Source organism: Camelus bactrianus, chromosome 6 (assembly GCF_048773025.1).
Source record: "Camelus bactrianus isolate YW-2024 breed Bactrian camel chromosome 6, ASM4877302v1, whole genome shotgun sequence".
In the NCBI taxonomy this organism is placed as follows: domain Eukaryota; kingdom Metazoa; phylum Chordata; class Mammalia; order Artiodactyla; family Camelidae; genus Camelus; species Camelus bactrianus.
In genome coordinates, this window is record NC_133544.1 from 92,939,680 (window position 1) to 92,960,284 (window position 20,605).

The 20,605-nt window shown below is 42.0% G+C and overlaps 1 protein-coding gene across 4 annotated transcripts in view; it reads right to left on the reverse strand.

Moving 5' to 3' along the window:
* Positions 1 to 20,605, reverse strand: part of ZNF609 (zinc finger protein 609) — a 187,665-nt gene that overhangs the window by 6,646 nt on the left and 160,414 nt on the right. For all 4 annotated transcript variants that reach the window (XM_074366338.1, XM_074366339.1, XM_074366337.1 and 1 more), the window contains 3 exons: positions 4,961 to 5,048; positions 1,908 to 4,248; positions 656 to 1,022 (listed from right to left, as the gene is read on the reverse strand). In XM_074366338.1, the coding sequence (XP_074222439.1) occupies positions 656 to 1,022; positions 1,908 to 4,248; positions 4,961 to 5,048 (2,796 nt within the window). The remainder of the gene's footprint in view (positions 1 to 655; positions 1,023 to 1,907; positions 4,249 to 4,960; positions 5,049 to 20,605) is intronic.

Below are 20,605 nucleotides of genomic sequence, written 5' to 3' on the forward strand. Positions count from 1 at the left end.
ACACTTATGGACTCCTACTTTGTGGCCCTCTCCCCAAGAACTCACGGATGGCAGTATAAACAGCTTATCTTTCCCAAACTGAGCCTTTTCTGGCTGGACTCTCCCCTCCGTCTGACTTCCAGCTGCTCTTCCTCTCACCGACTGCCTCCTGACCTCACAGCTAAACATGATCTTGCAAATGAATACATGTACCATCCTGGTTTGAATTCTATTTGTTCCATGTGTCTCTTGGGCTACAATTAAGTTGTAAGTTCCTTGTGGGGGGGGAACTAATCTTCTCCATTTCTTTTGTATTCCCCACAGTGCCTAGCAAATTGCAAAATGCAGAGGATGTGTTTAAAAAATCCCAGCTGAGGGAAGACAGCAGAGAGGGCGTTCTGCCTTTAGTTAGTTATCCACGAAAACTGGCTGTAGAGTCGACCCTCTAACTGAAGCAAATGAGGGAGAGGAGGTCCCACAGACTGTAATTAGGGGGTCATTCAGGGAGCTCACGGTTAGAGTGACCACTTCACAGAGCGCCACATTCAAACAAGGGCTGTCATCTGCCTGAGCCTCAGTGAGCCTTGGAGCTGAGCAAGAAAACTCTGGATCTGAACCTGAGCTTCACTCGCCCCCCCCCGGCGGATGGAACCGCGACGGGAGCGAGGTGCCGTACCCGGGTAGTTCTGCATCATCACAGCAGGCACGCCCCGGTAGCTGGGGTGGCTGGGGTCGTACGACTGGCTGTAGGAGTAGCCGTGCATGTAGGGGATGTAGGACTGGTGCTGGGTGAGCGGGGAGGACACAGGCACGTGGACACTCGGTCGGGGCTCCTTGCTCCCAAGGCGGGATTCCTCGGACGCGGGCAGCTTGCAGTCACTGCTTGTGCTTTCCTTCCCGTCCTCCTTGGGAACAGAGTCCTTACTCCGACTCCTTTCCTCCTTCAGTTTGCGGTCCCGCTCCTCCTTCCACCGCTCATCCTCTGACTTGATGTCTGAGTACTTGGCAGGGTAAACATATGTCCACATCCGAGGCTCTGCTTCCTGCAGCAATCACAGAGGGAGCTCTGAGTGTTGCACAGATGGGAGAGAGATTTCAAGCCCTGGGTCCCAGTAGAAATACCACAGCAGATAATACTAGACACCTGGGCCGGGGCAGGACCCTGGCCTCTATTGATCTTCGTTTACAACCAGTTCTGGTCCCTCCTGCTTAAATGCCTGCCGCCTCCCCAGCCCCCTCAAAGGAAACAAGATGTGGGGAAAGAAAAGGAAAATCCACCCGTGGGTCTTCGCTGGGAGATGAGCATTCTGGGGAAACGGCTCCTTGACTACAAGAAGCCACTCCCTCTCCAGGGGTATGTGGGCTGTCACTTCTTCAGAGCAAGCTCGGGGCACAGAGCTGATGGTGCTGCCCGGCTCGGGGGCAGTCTAACTGCGGCACAAAGAGGGAAGAGGAGTCTTTCTTAGTTGTGTGAACAGAGCAAAACGTAAGACCAAGTTCTCAGTTCTAACTCTGCCAGTAAAACCCGTCTTGAGAGTAGCTCAGTCTGAGCTGTGTGCTTTTGGCCTACTCTAAAAAAATGGGATCACCACTCCATTCCATTAGGAACCAAACAGTGGAAGAGACACTGGACTAGGAATCAAGGTGCCTGGGTTCTAGCTCTGGCTCTCCTAGTGACGTCTCAAGTAACCCCAGGCAAACCACGCTAACCTACCTGGGCCTCTCTTGTCAAATGGGAATAACACCTTTTACTGGTGTCAAAGTGCTTTTAAAAAACATTAAAATGATTTACAAAGGTGAAGAATCCCTGAAATTATAGATTTCCTCTCTAATCTGTATTCTGTTGGTTCCCTACATAAGGACAGCTCTAATTAGAGAAAGAGAAGAAAGACTATCACACAGTATATCTATTTCCCTCCAGAAGTTACCTGTCGGTACCAGAGTATTGGATCCACCTCTGCCTGGCGGCCACACTCAGCACCTGTCTTAGCCTCGGAGGCCTCCTTGCCTAGGTGGCTGGCGTCACTCAGCTTCACTTTAAGTCCTTCCGGGGCCTGGCTGGGGAGTTTGGAAGAGTCATCTAACTTGGGAATGATGACTGATTTGGCAGGGTCCGCCCCTGGCTCCTTGGCCTTGCTGGGTCCCGACTTCACCAGGTCTGTCAGGCTGGGGGCCTTGGTGAGAGTTGGTGGAATTGACGGCTTTTGCTTCCATTCCTCTTTGAGCGCCGCCTCCCGCTCCTTCAGGCCCAGCTCGGCCTTCTTGTCCAGGCCCCGCTGCTGCGGCTCCAAGCCCTGGCGCTTCTGCTGCTCCTCATACTGCTGCCGGTAGGCGGCGTTAGTGCTCAGGAGGTGGGTGTGGTAGCTCTGGTCGCCGTAGCCGTAGGGGGGCACGTAGGCATACTGGTTGTAGTACAGGGACTGCATGTACATGTTGGGGCGCTGCTGGATGACGGACGGCTGCTGACTGGAGCTGCTCAGCTCGGGTTTCTTGTCCTCACAGACATCGTTCTTCACTTTCCCCTCTATGCTCTCAGGCTCCTCATCCTTTTTTGCCTTCAGGGCCTGGCCCTCCACTCCTGCCTGGCTGCTGGGGTTCAGAGCCCCTGGGCTGGACTGTGCGTAACTTGGGGAGTAGTAACTCTCAAAGCCTTGGTAATAGGGTGAGTCCTTGCTCTGCGGCTGAGGGGGGAAAAGGGTTTTCTTAGCCCCTTCCTTAACCAGCTGTTCAGGGTCCTTCGATTTGACACTGTCCACTTTGCCCTCCCCGTCCTCCCCGGCGTCGGAGATGTCGGAGTAGGCAGGGCTGTTGGTTTTCACTGAGCTGGCTTCGGCTCCGTTCTGGGTCACTACGTGCAAGGGCGTCATGGGCTGGGTAGGGGTGGTGCTCTCCAGGCGGCTGCTGCCTCCGATTGAAGGGCTGGGGGCATTGTCGGTGAAGCTGTAGATCTTGTCAGCTTCGGCCTTGATGCTGGCCAGTCGGCTCTGGTGGGGGTCTGAGGAGCCGTTCAGGAGCCCCTCCATCTTCATCCCATCTCCCGATGATTCCCTGAAGGGGCTTTTGCCTTCTTCTGCTCGACACACCTTCCCAGGGGTCAGAGGACTTTCAAGTTCCTTTGAAGACTCTTTCTTTTTTTTGTCCTTCTTTTTCTTGTCCTTGGCTGGAGTCAGGGCAGGGTTGACTGTGAAAGGTTCTCCCATCACAGTGGGCTTGGGCTGAATGGGCTTGAGCTGGGGGCTGCTGGGCATGGCCTGGACCACCGTGGTGGTCAAGCCTGAGGAGGAGCCTGGGCTTGTGGCTGTGAAGGTGGCTGCCTGGAAGGTGTAAATTTGCTGTGGGGGGATGGCAGGGGCAATGGGCCGGGCTGACTTTAAACTTTTGGAAGGAATCTTTTCAGGTTTCAAACTAGAGGGTTTTTTACATTTTTCTTTTTCCATACATTTCCTTTCCAAAGAATCAAAGGCATCATTGCTCGTTTCATCCATTACTGAGGGTCCATCATCGGAGCCATCATTGGATAGGGCCCCGAGATCTGTGTCCCCTTCCCCACCCAACTTTTTCTTACAGAGGCCTTTTGTGCTAAATTTGCTTGAAGGAGAAGGGCTATGGGGCTCTATGAGCCGAACTTTGGGGGTAGCTGAGCGGGCAGGGGACAAGGAACCTTTTTGTGAGACAGATGCACCATTGCAGCTCCCGAGGTCTGCATGGAGGGCGGGCTCCTCTCCATACTCACTGTCTCCATCTGCTTCTGGCTTGCTGTCATCATCTGTGTGGGCATGAGCTTGGTGGTACTTAAGTCCATTGATGTGCTTGTACTTTTTGTTGCAGTTTGGGTGGGGACAGTCAATCAGGACTGGGGAGGGACAATTTCTGTCCAGAACAGTGGGCTCCACCTTGGTCCCAGGGAGGGGGCCAGTGGCTGAGCCCATGGAATTTGTACGGACACGCTTGCTCCCTTTGGAGTCCTCTGAGCTAGAATTCAGCTCCATGTCTGAAAGGGGTTTGTTTTTCCGCTTATTAGCTGAGGAAGGGCTGGCCTTGACATCCTCAGAGGTGCTACTGGCAGGTGGGCGATGTTCTGAAGAATTCTGGCTGCCCCGACGGCCTTTGCTATTGGCTCCGGCTCGGGTTTTGCTGCTACTGCTGGTCCCCTTGCTGTCAGAGGCTGTGGCTGTCTCATTGACAGGTGTGTTACTGTTGGGACGCATGCGTTTGCCTCTACCCCGACCATTGCGCATTTCCAAGTCACTGGTGGGAGAGTCACAGAACCTTGGCAAAGGACAAACACAACAGGATATTATTAAGAAAAGAAGCTATCTTCAAACCAGTTTAGCTGCAACCTCTAGAACTGCCCAGATGGTAACTATCATCTTGAATGAATATGATTTGTTAAAGGAACTTTTAAAAGCATGGTAACTGCATTAACTGGTGAGCTCCTAGGATATTACTTGCATGCTAACTATCAATTACTCCCCAAGATCTGGGTTCCCCAAACCCTGGCAAACTGGAAACTAATGTTAGGAACAAGCTGTAAGATCATATTCACTGAAATATCAGTCTTATGGTCAACTGCAATGTGAACAGGCCCTTGTGAAACCCAGATTGCCTAATGGAGTTTACAGAACTGAAAATGTTGAGTTTACACTTCTGAGAGATAGCTACTATCAAAAAAGCATCATCAATGAATGTTTGTTCACCTGCTCTCAAGGTGACCACAGGTAGAAGCCAGAATTCAGTAACTGCAGACAAAGCCTTAAACAGGATATCCTCACCATTTCTACCCAACCCCTCAACACCTAATTCATTTATTATTCTTGAACGCCAGGTGAATACAATGCCTTCCCTTGTCTCTATACCATTATGTCCTTTAAAAGCTGGGTGTCTTTTAAAAGCTGTCCAACTCTAGCAGGATAAAGGTATAAGGGGTCACTGGCTAGGGCGGTTCAGATAAGTGTAAACTAAACAGCTACAGAATGCTTACCTGGGGGGTGCCCAGTCATGCCGCGTGCAGTCAAGAAGGGTACCTACGTAAGTTTTGTTCCTCCATGTTACATTGACCACCAACATGCCTGGAAGACAAGAACACTCAGATATAGACAGTAGAGGCCATGCTGGCTGCTGAGAAGAGTGTTTTCCATCTGAATAGTGTTCTGGCTCCTGTAGGAGGGCTTTAGGGGTATTCTGGGTCCCAGAGGGCCTAAAAGGATTAGGCTGGAATAGCCCCGCTGGAGATGCCTACAACACTGCTGGGCCCTTGAGGATGGGCAACAGTTGCACGGATTTCATGGTCCAGTTAAGAAACATTTCCTTAACTTTTAAAAAATTATGCCGTATTTCAAACACACTAAAAAAATACAAAGGACATCTTAACAAAAACTCATGTACCCACCACCCAGCTCAATGGATTTAAGATTTTGTGCTATACTTACATGAAATTTCTTTTTTAAAGACTAGAATATCATAGTTGAAAAGCAATGGTTACTATATTTTCAAACTTTCCATTGACAGGACCATGCTGGGAGTGTAACTTACCTATCTCACTTAACATTACACATCTGAGATTTATCTACGAATTTCATGAAAAGCTTAAACTACTTATTTTTAACTGTGCTTAAGTATATCACTGCATTATTTGACCACACTTTACACATTCTTGCTGATGGAAATTTAGATTTTTGGGGGGCACATTTTCACTCTTATATGACATCACAATGAACATTCCTGGTATGTTCATTTTATTTAAACATAATTTTGAATAGACAATATGGTCACACTCCAAAATTTAAAAGGTAGCAAAAAAACCAAAAAATAAAAACAAACAACCCCAACCAAAACCCCTCAAGCAAACCCCAATATAAAATGAAGTGTCCCTCCTGTCACTGTTCTTCAGCCTTTCAGGTCCCCTACTCAGAAACATCCATGGATATCCATGTATTCCTCCAGAGGTATTTCATATATTTATTAGAAAATATGTTTATACATTCTTCCTTAAAGGGTAGCAGTACACACCAGTGTTCTGCACATTTTCCATGTAACCATATATTTTGGATCATTCTATATCAGTATACACAGAATTACCTCATTCTTTTCAATGGCTGCATTTGAATGATTTCAAATTGTACCATTACTTATTTAATCAGTTCTCTGTTGATGGATATACAGGTTGGTTCACTCTTCTGCTATTACAAATGATGCTGAATGAATAACCTGTACAAATGTTTTATCTTACTTACATTTATATGTCTATAAGATAAATTCCTGTAAGTAAAATTGCTAATCATAGAGCATTTGTCTTTGGATTTTTCGTAAGACTGCCAGAACGCCCTATAGTTTATATACCTATCAGCAGCGCATGAGAACACCTGCTGTTCTTTCCCTTTGGCAACAGTGTTTTTAAACTTTTTGGTTTTGCCAATCTGATGGGGAAAACGGGTGTTTTATGTAGTTTTAATGTCATGTTTCTTATTATGAGTTTGTACTTCATTACAAGATACCATTATAAGACATTTGTATTTCCTTTCTAGTGAACTGTCTGTTCATATCCTTTGCTCATTTTTCTACTGAATTATAGTCTTTTTCTTATTTGTGATTCTTAATATACTAAAGTAAGCCTTTTATCTGTAATACAAATCAGATATTTCCCCCAGTTTGTCATTTGCTAACAATGGTTAATACTCTGCAGGAATTATTTATGTTGTTATGTTTGTAAGTCTTCTATTGCTTCAGAATTTTTGTCATATTTCAAAAGGCTTTCCCCATTCCATCACTTTATTAACAGTTTTTTCTTATGGTTTCTTCTAGTATTTTTATGGCTTGATTTTTAATATTTAAATCTTTGATCCATATGGAATTTAACCTGGTATAAAATGTCTGACATGGACTTAACTTCTTCATTCTTTTTTTTGTGGCTTATTTTCTAAAGTATATTTGGCTAGTTTTACATTTCATGAAGTCAAACATATCAAGTTTTTCCTTTGTGGTTTGTGTTTTTTATGTCTTCTCACAAGGTCATAAAAAGATATTTTAAAGGTTAATTAACAATCTAAGAATGGTCTTTACATTTTTTAATGGTAGAAAAAAATGAAAGAAGAATATTTTATGTCATGTGAAATTACATGAAATTCAATATAGCTCAGAAATAAAGTCTTACTGAAACATGGCCACATTTATTCATTTGCCCATTGTCTATGCCTGATCTCACCACAAGGCATGTGTAACAGCCTGAGTATGTGTAACAGGCTGCATGGCCCGCGAAACCTTAAATATTTATTATCTGGCCCTTTACAGAGAAGGTTCACCGACCCCTGTTTTAGATCTTTCTTTATTTTCCAATATAAGCATTTAGGGTATAAATTTCCCTAACAGCCCACAAGTTTTGTTATGTCTTCATTAATCACTCAGGTCAAACATTTTCTAGTTTCCATGGGGTTTTGTTTTGTTTTGTTTTGTTTTGATTCTGGATTTATTTAGAAGACTACTGTCAAATTTTCAAACACCTGGAAATTTTCCAGGTTATCTTTTTGTTATTGATTTCTAACATAATTCTACTGTGGTCAGAGAGCATACTGTATATGATTTCAATCCTTTTATATTTATTGAGAATTAATTTGTGGTCTAAAATATGGTCTACTTTGAAGAACATTCCAAATGCACCCAAAAAGAATATTTCAAAATGTGTATTCTCCAGTTGTTGGATGGCCTAAAAATGATAGGTCAAATTGACTGATAATGTTTTTCAAATCTTCTATATCCTTATTAATTTTCTGCCTTCTTTATCAATGACACTTACTGCTTGTTCTTGCTTACTGGAACTCCTATTTGTACCTCTAGACTCTTCCTTATCTTTCTAGCCTGTTTTGCATTTCTTTGTCTTTTGGTTGTATATTCTAAGAGATTTCCTTCATGTTCTAGGTTACACACTGAAATTTTCATTTTTACTGTTTTAATTTTTTAAAAAAGTATCCTGTTCTTGTCTCGCGGGATACAGTATTTTCTCTCTCTGAAGATACTAATTGTAATTGTTTCTCTCTCTCACTAGTCTTTTGCTCTTTCAGTAGTCTTTTCCCTCTAACTCCTTTTTCCTCTGTTTGTTTTGGTCTATATTCTCTTGTTTTTCAGGTTTTCCTCAAGAGTTTGGTGATCTTTGGGTCTGTTCCTATTCAAATGAAAGGCACTAAAAATTGGACTGGAAGCACTATATGTGGTCCGTTCCATTAAGCCATGATTATGAATACTGGTAGAGATTTTTCCTTCCTTCCAGGACTTGGAAACTTCAGAGAGGAACTCTTCAACCTCCTACCTGCCTGCCAGTTTCTCTGTTTTATGGATTTTCACTTAGTCCTTGGTACAGCATCCTGTCTTCCTCCAAGCCCAGTGTCCCTCCCCTGGTTGAAACTCTCCAGAGAGTAAACATCAGTTTTCTACTGTAATGCAGAGTGGCGGCTGCATAGCTGTGTAGAATGAGGATAATAATGCACAGCTTTTGCTTCTTGTATAGACTTTCAGCCAGTCTTCCCGTTTTCAGCTTCATCCTATATCCCTTGTGTTCAGAGGTACTCTGATATTTCCAATTCCTGAATATTTCTAGATATGTGTGGTACAAACTCCTTATTCTTGGCTCTCCTTCCTCCCAACCTCAGGTAAAAATACAAACAAAGAAACAAGTAAAAAACTAAGCTTTTGTTTTTTCAGGTCTCTTAAATCAGCACTTGTGCATCTGGTTTCTAGTTTCCAAAGTTCTCTGACTTATACCTGTCTGCAGCAATCTTCTCTGTCTTTAGCTTGTGAGTTTGTATCTTAGAAAACAAAATCCCTTTACTGACATTTGAATGGGTTATAAAGGGGGAAGGTGGGAGGTAAACATGTACTTTCAATCTGCCGTATTTAGCCAGAATACTGTATTTACTTTATTTGTTTGGCACATAGCACTTGGAGTGTACAACCTACTTAAATAGTTAAGTTTCTAATTAGAATTTCTCTAATTCAGAAAAATTATCACCTATTATAGATTTATGTATTCTTTTTGACATTCTTTCATCCTTTTTTGTTTCTAGGATTCATATTGCTCTCTCAATTTTTTTTCTTTGTGCTTGTTTCTTCCAATTTATATTTTTTTCTTTGAGTACATGCAGTTTAGAATTTATCTAATGCATGGAGTTTTAAAAACATTTTCAATGACTATAATATATAATTATATTTCAATGACTGTTTTTCATTTCCAAGACTTTAAACTGGTTAATTTTTCATGTCTACATGCCATTATTTAATTATTGGCTGTTTGGTTCATAGTTTTATTTTTAATAGACATTATTATTATTTCTCTTTAAGAATTCTAACCATACCTATTATAGTCTTTGCACCATACATTAATTTCATAAGGTATGCATTCAATTTCTGATGGTTACATTTTTTTAAATTAATTAAAAAATTTTTGAGATAATTGTAGATTCACTTACAGTTGTAGGAAGTAATAAAAGAGATCTCGCATGCCCTTTAGCCAGTTTCCCCAATGGTTAACATTTTCCATCAAAACTGTAGTATAATATCCCAACCCAGATTCTGACATCGATACAATGAAGATACAAAATATTTCCATCAACACAAGGATACCGTGGCATTGCCCTTTTCTAGCTACACTTATTTCCCTCCCATCCCCACCCCTCCTGAATTCCTGGCATCTACTAATCTGTTCTTCACTTCTATAATTTTGTCATTCCAAAAACAGTATATAAATGGAATCATACAGTGTATAATCTTTTAGGACTGATTTTTTTTCCCCCTACCAGCATGTAATTCTCTGGAGAGTTAATCCGGGTTGTTGTGTGTGTCAATAGCTCAGTCCTTTCTATTGGTGAGTGATATGCTGCGGTGTGGATGGACCACCGTTTGTTATAGCATTCACCAGCTGACTTTCACTTTATATATTTTACTTCTTGGTATGTGTTCAGAACAGAAAGGATGTGTCAAAAGTTTGAATACAGTAATTCATCTTGATTGGAAGTCCCAAGGTACATTTTCTATGTAAAGTATTTAGGGAATAAGTCTGGGGACTCCGGAATTAGTCTTTTGTTTGTCTTTGGTCATACACTAATAAAATACTATTTGATTAAGCACTCCCAGGGCCTATCTGTAGTAACTCACCTATATTCATTTTCTTCTTTGATGTAGAATGCTGTCTAAAGATCAGTGAACTGGGACTCAGAAAATCTCAGTACAAATCCTCGCTCTGTTACAGATAACCTTGGACATGTCACTTAACCACTATGAATCTCAGATTTTTAATCAATATTACAAGACTGAAACAAAAATAAATGATAAGATAATTAAATTAGATAATTAGCCCATGGTAGCCTTTCAATAAATCAAAACAAAGAGAGTGCTAAGACAAAACCATGGAGTATCAGGACTTGAGTCTTGAACTCCTGGAATCAGATTTTAGAATGCTCTATCATAAGACCAGATCAGACAGGAGAGCTGAGACAAAAAGAGAAAGAAAGAAGAAAATTATCCAACCAGAAAGTCTCAATCTACAAAGTAGGGCAGGAAAGAACTCTGGTTCAGTCAACTGGATTCTAATTGAAAAATTCATCAAACATCTATCATGTGCTAGGTGTTTTCATAATCATTATCTTATCAAATATTCACAGCCTTAAATAACTTTTTTAAACAGGGCAGTCCATAAAGAGAAGGCACAACCATCCCAGCAATCCTGCCATACAGGGACTGTTAAAGCTACTTTGTAAATGAGAAAACCCAGAAAGGTTAAGTAATTTACTGAAGGTCTCCATTTATTAGCGGTCTGATCTTGAAGGCATTACACAGCTATCTCTAATGGATTCTGAGTTTTTACACAATTTCTTTAAAATGTCCCTTTATCTTCATCTTAGGATAAAAGATACATAAAGGATTGCGGGGGCGGGGGCATTAACGGGGGAAAGGACAGGATTCCAAATCCCTTTCTAGGGCCCTGGCATCTTAAGGGAAATGGAAAACCTCCTAAGAAAGCAATTGGGCTACATTCTCTCTGGCTATTAGCAAAGTGAATTCAACTGGACGATCCCTCCCAGTGATGGGCTTCTCTGATTCCTGCATAACCAATTTGAATAGGAACAGAGTCCTTTTCTTTCTAGGCAAGGTAAGACTTAGAGACAGGCACCTCCTTACAAGAGCAGATGAGCACAGCTGTATAGAGAGAAGAGGAGTGTTATTCCTAGTCTTAAAACAGCTGGGCAGGAACACATGTTTATGAATTTGTCTCCTTCCTCTGGTATAATCTGCAAATTTTAGCAATAACGAATGAGCTGAAAAGAAGCCTGGTCAAACAAAATGCGAGAAATGGAAGGGGAAGAGGGAAGAGTCTAATATGGAAAAACAAAATGAAGGCTTGTTTAAATGTCAAAGCAAACAGTTTTCTAAAGTGTAACTCTCTCCCTACAAGGTTCCGAGTTGAGACAGCTGGGAGAGTAAGAGGGCGGGAAGGAAAAGCAGGAAATAACACTTCACAGACCTAGTTTCTCTATTAGGGGCTAGCTTTAGGGCAGCAAGTAGGCTCAAGAGAAAGAGAAAAATTGGTTTTCATTTTAGAAAGCTTCCAATTTGGAGTAAGTGTTCACAAAATAAGGAAAGGCCTGGCATGTGTGAAGATCAGAATAATAATGCCAAAAATAGTAAATAAATAGTGCTTTGTGTTTCTCTAGGTGGTTATTTTCATATTTACCAGGGGCCTCACAGACATAATCTCATTAAACATTATTAAGTTTTAGAGTGCTGAGTATTCTCCCCTCTTAAAGATGATCAACAGTGGAGCAAGGTAAAGGGGAAATGACTTGGGTACGAGTATGAGGCAGCAGTCAGGTTCCCCCAGGTCACAGGAAGAGTGCAATGTTAAAATCCATACTATCTATAAACATAGATAAAAAACAGATTTCTTCTGTATAGCACAGGGAACTATATTCAATATCTTATAATAACCTTTAATGAAAAAGAATATGAAAACGAATATATGTATATATATACCTATGACTGGGACATTACTGACGCATTGTAACTGACTATATTTCAATTAAAAACAAAACAAAACAAAATCCAGTGCCAAAGCAGCACTGCTTCGTTGCAGAGGACAACGCAAAACTTCAAATCAGTTGTGCAGTCAAGACTGATCTTAAGCACAGTAGTGGAGAGTGTAAATTTTACCTCCAGGGCCCTCATTTTTACCATTTCTAGCCAGTGCATACTTTCTCTCACGGATCTGGTAACCTCGTGCTCAGCTGACCACTCTCCTTCTAGAAAACACTTCCTTCATTTGGCTTCCAGAACAAGGACACCACATTGTCCTGATTTTCTTCTGACTGTTCTGGTCGCTGTGTCTCAGCACCGTTTGCTATTACTTTTTTATAACTAACTAATGACTCAAACTTCTATTTCCAGCACCAGACTTTCCCCTGAACTCAGATTCATACATGTAATTGCAAATTTGGCATTTCCAGTTGATGCCTTGATAGAGATCTCAAACTTAACTTGACCCAAACGGAACTCTGATACCCACTTGCCTTTGACCACTCCTCTGCCCTCCCACCTCCCTACTCCCCCACTGCCCCGCTCCCCTCCCAAGAGCAACGTGCTCTGAGTTTTCCCCATTTCGGGTAAAGGCATTTCCATCCTACTTAGCTCCTCTCTTACTCTCATACTTTACATCCGACAGTCAGCAAATCTTGTTGACTCAACTTTCAAAATACATCCAGACTTTGAGACTATATCTATCTCCACTTCTCTGACTCCAAGCACTCTTTGAATTATTCCAACAGCCTCCTAATTTACTTCCATCCTTATCCCTCTCTGACCTATCCTCGACACAGGAGCCACAGAGGTCCTGTTAAAGTCTAAATGACATCCTATTATGCCTCTACTGAATACATTCCATTTTACATTCTTTCCATTTTACCCAGATTAAAGACCTACATCCTTACTGTGACCTTTAAGGACTCATGTGATCTTGGCCCTCATTACCTCTCTGATCAACATCATCTTCTATTATCCTGGCCCTCATTTTCTGTTCTGGCGCAGCGACCTACTTGTTCCTTGAACACAACAGACATGTTCCCATTTTAGGGCCTTGAATTTGAAATTCCATCTACCAGTAATCCCATTCCCCATCCCCCATATTCTCAAAGCTACTTTCCCTTCATTTCTTTCAAATATTTTCTCAAAAGTCATCTCAGGAATTCCCACCCCCGACATATATTCCCTCTAGTTCCCTTTTCATACTTCCCCCCTTCTCCATAATATTGATCAGTATGTAACACAGCAGAAATTTAATTTATCTTGCTTATTGTCTGTTCAGTGCCATTAGAATGTAAGCTTTATGAAGGCCAAGATTTTTGTCAGCTTTTTTGACTGCTGTAGTTTTTCTAGTAGTTTTTAGAACTACTAGGAATATATCTGGCATATAGTAGGTGCTCAATATACATATGCTAAATGACTGAATGCTCCTTATTTCTCTCCAGAAACTCTACTCAAGTGAAGTGTAAAAAAAACTGATAAGCAGAAACTTCAGTTAAACAGAGCTGAGCCCAATAGGAGGAAGAAAGACTTTTTTCTTTCCTGGCAAGGACTCAGCCAATGAAGTCATGGACTTTTTTTCTTTACTATAGTGCTCCCAACTCCCCTTTCCCCTCTGTAGAAGTGTTCTTCCCTTGCTGTGTGGGAACTTGCATTGGCTCACAGATGCTCAACTGCAAAGTCTCTGCTGAACCAGAATAAGCCAGTCTTGCTGGAGATGTGTGTGGCAGTCTCTTTGTTTTAGTTCAACATTTTGGTGGCCCATATATAGAGGACCAGCGAAGACCCCTGAAGGCTCCAAGGCTGATGAGCAAACAGGTGAGGTGCCCACAACTGATCCCATGAGCTCACTGCTTTTCTTGCTGACCGCGGAGTTTGGAGGTACCTCTTTTTCCTGAATCCGAGCTCTTGCCTTCTTTGTGTTTGAAGCTCTCCAGGCTTTACTCAGGATCTATTTAAAGGTTTTGTTTTTCTGGTTAAAGCTTTGTTCTATATGTGAGTATTTGTTTGGCACTTCAGTGTGATTTTGAGATCAGACTGTTTTTGTTTTTTAATTTTTAATAATAATAATAATTTGATAATAATGCGTCCATGTTGGTTCATTGATTGTACCAAATATGCCACATTGATGTTGAGGGTAGGGGAGTGTATATGTGTGGGTGGGGAGGGCTATGTGCGAACTCTCTGTATTTTCTGCCCAATTCTGCTGTGAACCTGAAACTGCTCTAAAAAAAATAAAATCTATTAATTAAATTTTTAAAATTTTTTATTTGGGGGGGTGATTAGGTATATTTATATTTATTTATTTATTTATTTACTTAACAGAGGTACTGGGGATCGAACCCAGGACCTCGTTCATGCTAAGCATGCACTCTACCACTGAACTATACCCTCCCCCTGAGATCAGACTGTTTTAACTGAAGCTGGGTGAAAAGCCATTGGCCCACTCCTCCAGGAACAGGAGCTGCTTCACTGAAACTGCTCATTCAGCCACTGGCCTATTCCTATGGAATAAGGACTGCTCTCTGGAAACTGGCTTAAAATCCTTTGGCCTGGTTCCTCCGCGACCAAGCTATTTCCTTAGAGTGCTGGCATTAGCTTACAGGCTGCCTGAGTTGCAAGCTGTTTGAAAATTGTTCTTTTACTCTAGCAAAAACCTCTAAGAAATGGGATCTCAGTTATCTAAATATTTTGAGCGTACCCCCTCACCTTGGGACTCTGGTCAATTTTCTATTTAAAAACTGTAGTCCTTCCTCATGTGCATTTCTAACTAAATGGACTGACCTGTCCAAAGGCAATTTAGAATATCAACAGCCATTATGGGGAATTTTTGACCATCCCCAAACTTCATTTCCTTAAAACTGAACTGGACTACAGTAGCTCAGAAATTTACAGAGCTGAATTCCATGACTACTTCAACTGGTATTTTGAAACTTCCAAACATTATCAGGAACCTAAAATTGCCTCTCTGCAAAATAAGATTTTAAGACTAACTGGGGTTGGGGGAGGGTATAGCTCAGTGGAAGAGTGCCTGCCTAGCATGCACAAAGTCCTGGGTTCAATCCCCAGTACCTCCATTAAAAATAAATAAGCCTAATTATGCCCCCAAAACAAACAAACAAAAACTTAAAAGCATTAAAAAAAAAAAAAAAAAGACTAACTGAGGCAAATAAATGATTAAAGAGAGCTAAAATGGCTCCCAAAGTCTCAGGCTTTTCCTTTTGGCTTCCTTGTCTCAGGCTCAACCTTTGGCACCACTTGTCGCTCTCCTTCACCTCCTTGTGGCCAGATTCTGCCTCTGGCACCATTTCCATCCCTTCTTCTGTATCCTCAGTTTCCTCATACTTATTCTCTCCCCCTGCTCCCTCTTCCTCTCAACTTGTCAGAACATGTCCCTTTAAAATTAAGCCTTCTGAAGATCCAGAAGCTAAACCCTTAGTTTCTTACACTCCTTTATATTGAACCCCAAGCCATTGTCAAAGATTTTACCAAAGCATTTGAAGATCCTCACAGATTTGCTGAGGAATTGAATATAGTCATTCAAACTTACCAAGCTGGTTTCTCTGACTCACACCAGTTAGTTCATATACTTGTCAGTGAAGGCCAGGCCCAGCACTGGATGAAAACGGCTAACTGGGAAAATCCTGAAATATCTCTAGAATTATAACTGGGAGACCAGCCCACTAACTTATTAGAGAATAGGCTCAAGCTATTGCTAGGCGACTTCATCGAGCAAATACTAGGGCTTTTCCAAAGTCTGTTGATTGGAACAAAATTGAGGCTTGCACACAAAAATCTGATGACGCTGTTCTTGACTATTACAATTGACTTCAGACTGGTTTTAAACAAAATTCTGGTTTCCCGTCACATGTTGATTCTACCTGGGTAGTTTTTAACTCTGTGCTTATTAATGGGCTGAACCAGGACCTTCCCCTTCTAGTAAAAAGGACCAGGATAGAATGGGAAACTATGTCCACTACAGATTTAGTTCATCTGAAAATCAAATCTCTTGCACTCTAGACCTAAAAGGGAGACCACCAAAATTTGTAATCTACAGATCTAGCAAATGAAGTCTCCCAAATGAAACCCAAACTCTCCTAGTTACTGCTGTTATTGCAAAAAGCCAGGGCACTGGAAGAGACTGTTACAAATGTAAGCACTTTATGCGCCTCTGGCTCTCTAACCAGCCTTTCCAACCTTCTCCCAATTCTCAGTGGTGGGGCTCTGGGGAATGACAGGGGCTTTTCCCAATTCTCTCTTAATTGGCTTGGAGAAACATTTCTCCAGATTGGGGATGAATATCTTCCAGTCCTAAATGACGCTGGAGCCACTCTCAGTGCTTGAGCACTCTTGGTCCTCAACCCAACTAGTACAAAGCAGCCCCTGCCTTGGAATACTACAACGGTTCAAATAGTGGGGATCTCTAATAAACCCCAAAAGGTTCTTATCTCCTTTTGTTCTACTCCCTTGTGTTTAGGCCTTTAGAAATACACCCATTTTTCCTTAGTTCCTCTGACCCTACCCACTTATTAGGCCAAGACTTTCTAGAGAAGTATCATGCCAAAATTTCTTTCTCCCAAGAGGGGAAAATAATTCTAGACTTTGTCAGTAGTCATATCAAAGTCACCAACCAGATGAATTAAATGATCCTTTGATTTTTTTATTTCTTCTGTCTCTGACAGCAGTACACCTGATTCTGGAAACACTGATCACTTGTCCCTATTGAATCAACTACCGCCTTCCTTATGGGCAAAATCTCCAAATGATAAAGGCAAAATAGTGCAGCTCCCGTCAAGATTCATATAGATTCCTCAAAACCTCTTCCTAGAATTAATCAACATCTTATAAAGTAAAGCAGCCCTTCAAGGCACAAAGCCCATAATAGATTACAAGGCTCAAGGCCTCATAATCCCTTGTACTAGCCCCTGGAACACTCCTGTTTTCCCAGGGGAAAAACACCTAAGGGCTGAGGGTGGAGGTCCAGAACCTCTGAGCAATAAACCACATTATTATCCCTCCAACCCTGTCATTCCTAACCCTCTGTATGTTACTTCCATTCCCACCAGAAGTAAAATTCTTTACTGTAATTGATTTACGTGGTTCCTTCTTTAGTATTTCAGTTGATGAAGCTAGTCAATTCCTTTTTGCCTTCATTTGGGAAGAAGAACAATTTACCAGGGCAGTAATGCCTCAAGAGTTTTACTGAGAGCCCTTCATTTCTCACAAATCCTGGAGGCTGAGCTGGATGATACACAATTCAGTAGGGGTTCTGTTTTGTTGTAACATGTAGATGATATGTTTGTTCTCTTTCTCAAGTTTTCTCACAGGAGAGGAAAAAGTTTGCTAAAACTTTTAAGCTTAAAGGGACTAAGGTCACCAAAGAAAAACTGCAGTTTGCCCAAACCTAGTTTCAATATTTAGAGTATCTGATCTCAAATTAAGGGCTACAACTAGATTCTGATAGACTGCACGGTGTCCTAAGTCTCCCCAAACCCCGAACTAAGAGCTGAGAGCTATCCTTGGGCTAGGTGGTTATTGCTTACATTGGACTGTTAATTTCCCTCTTATGGCCAAACCTCTGTACATTTTACTCAGTAAAATAACGCTGACCCAATTTTATGGGAAGAACTAGACAGCACAGCCTTTATGGCCTTAAAGGGGAATTTGATGAATCCACTTGCCTTTGTGCACGCCAATTATCAGATTCCCCTTTTCTTTTTTTGTACTTGAAAATGAAGGGAATGCCCCTGGGGTACTCATCTCAAAACAAGGTACCACCATCAGTCCATAGGGTATTATAGCCAGCAGCTGGATTCTGTGGCATGGGAACCCCCGGGAATCCTCCCCCAACACCACTTTAGAGCCATTACAGTGGTTGCCTTTTCGGTTAAAGCCATCTGGAAAATCACTGTGGGATGCCCCTTAACCATTTTTATACCTCACGTAGAAGCAGCCCTCCTGAATTCTCATCACACAACACTTCTCAGTCAGATGCCTCACCTCCTATGAAGTCCTTTTGTTAACTGCTCCTCACGTAACTCTTTACGTTGTGATAAACTTTACCCTGTTACTCTGCTCCCCTCCATCATCTACGAAGTCCCTCACAACTGCTTATCATTGATGGATCACCTCCTAACTACTTGTCATGATCTAAAGGAAATTCCTCCGGGCAATGCTGACTTCTCGTGGCTCACTGATGGTTCTCACTTACACAGTGACAATGGCAAACACTGTGCTGGGTGCGCTTTCAGTGCTGTTGGGCAGCATCTTTATCTTTGGCTAATTCGGTCCAACAGAGTGAATTATATGCTTTTATATAGGCTTGTACTTCAGCCAAGGACAAAACTACCAATACTTACACTGACAGTAGACAGGATTTTGGAGCAGCTCATGATTTTGGAATGTTGTGGAAGTAATGTGGCTTCCTTACCTCCAGCAGAAATAAAATTAAAAGTGGCTTCTATGTTCAGGAATTAATGGATGTAATACCTGCCACTTTAGCTATTATTAAGATTCCAGGGCATTCTAAACTTGACTCTCTAGAAGCTAAGAGAAATCACCTTACTGACATTTCCACAAGGAATGCTGCCCTGAAAGGGACTGAAAGCAGCCAAACCTGTCATGGTTCAAAAGGATCTGCCCCCAAATGATAACTTACATAACCTGGCCAGAGAAGCCCAACAGCTGTCCTCAGAGAAGGAAAAGCAAGGAAATGCAGCAACTGTTGGTTTGATAAAAGAAGAAAGCCCTGACTTGAACCGAGTAACAACCCAGCCTTAGGGAGGAGTCTAAAATTCCCACTCCCCACCACTGTACCTGGATTAAACCACTGGTCTACTGACAAAATGACAGTATTCATGAAACAGTATGAGTGGGGAAACGTTAACAAGGCCACAAAGAAGTGACTACCTCACTTCCCCACTTGTCCAAAGTACAACCCAGGGACGCCTGTTTGTACTGCTCCTGGACATTTTCAACTGCTTAATATGAGGTTTGGCAAACGAATTTCATACAACTCCCTCTATCTCATGGATATAAGTATGTTTTGGTCATGGTCTGTATGTTTTCACAGTGGACTGAAGCCTTTCCCTGCAGACAGGCTATTGCCTCATCTATGGCTAAAGTCTTTTTGGAAAAGATTATCCCTACCTGGGGAACTTCTCTCAAACTTCACAGTGATCTAGGAACCCATTTTACCGGTCAGGTACTTCAACAAGTCTGCGCTGTTTGGCTGGTTTTACAACAGTTTCACTATGCTTACCACCCTCAATCCACTGGTTTAGTCAAACACACTAACCATGTTATTAAAACACAACTGGCAAAATGTGTAGAGGCCCTCCAAGTATCTTGGCCAAAAGCACTGTTGTTGGTCCTTCTAAGTCTCAGATCCAGCCCTTTTTGAACTCACACACTCTCACCCTTTGAGATAGTCATAAGATGTCCAATGCACTTGGCTCCTGCTTCTTTCAATCCACAACTGATAAAAGGAGAGAGACTCCAATATTGCAAAGTCCTAGTTGCTTCTATTAAAAATAACTATGCTTTGGTAGAGCAGTTTTTTCACAGTGCACTATGGGGGGATGAAGATCTTAAGCATCACACCTTGTAACCTGGAGATTTCATCTATTTGGAAAGAACTCTTATACTTCCCTGGAAAAGCCCCTATCAGGTACTGCTAACCAACCCTTGTGCTACCAAACTCCAAGGAATAGACTCTTGGATTCATGTGATACAAGCAAAGAAAACACCAAACCCTGACTGGACCTGCACATTATCTGGTTACCTGAAAGTGAAGATTTCTCAGAATTAAAGTAGACAACATTTGATGAGACAGCTTTCCCAAGATATCTGGACCAGCCCTGTTGGAAGTCTGCTGCTAAATCTTTGATGATGACATAACACTTCAGATGATCTCAAACGTTTATGATCTTGGTAAAATATGGACATTGGTTAAAAACTGCTTGAGAATTCTCCCTTCTACCCTTCCTTGTTACTCAAATGTGAGCTCAGAAGGTTTCCAATCTGTGCACTTTCCCTCTGATGTGAGATATTACACCGAGGAAAGGTCCTTCCTGGCATTTGAAGGACAAAAAGCTGCTGAAACTAGAAAACCTGACTCTTGGACAGCAACGCTTTCAGAGAAAGAGCTTGAGCAAAAGGAGGAAATGTAAAAAATTAATAAACAGAAACCTCAAGTAAGTAGAGTTGCGAGGTGGGAAGAAGGAGCTCCTGTGTCTTGCAATGATAGCAGAGCCCAACAGAAGAAGAAAAACTCCTCTTCTTTCCTGGCAAGGAGTCAATCATGGTTTCTTTGTTTACTATAATACTCCCAACTTCCTTTCCCCCTCTATAAAAGTGTTCCCCTTCCCTTGCCATGTGGGGACGTGCATGTGGGTCACCATGGTTACAGATCCCCGAATGCAATTCTCTGCCCATCCTGAATATACCCATCTTTGCTGGAGAAGTAGTTGGTAGTTTTATTTGTTTTAGGTCAATAAAAGAAAAACTTACAAGTAGTTCCATTCTTATATATAATGGGGCTTATACATAATGGGAGTCTTACTAGTGG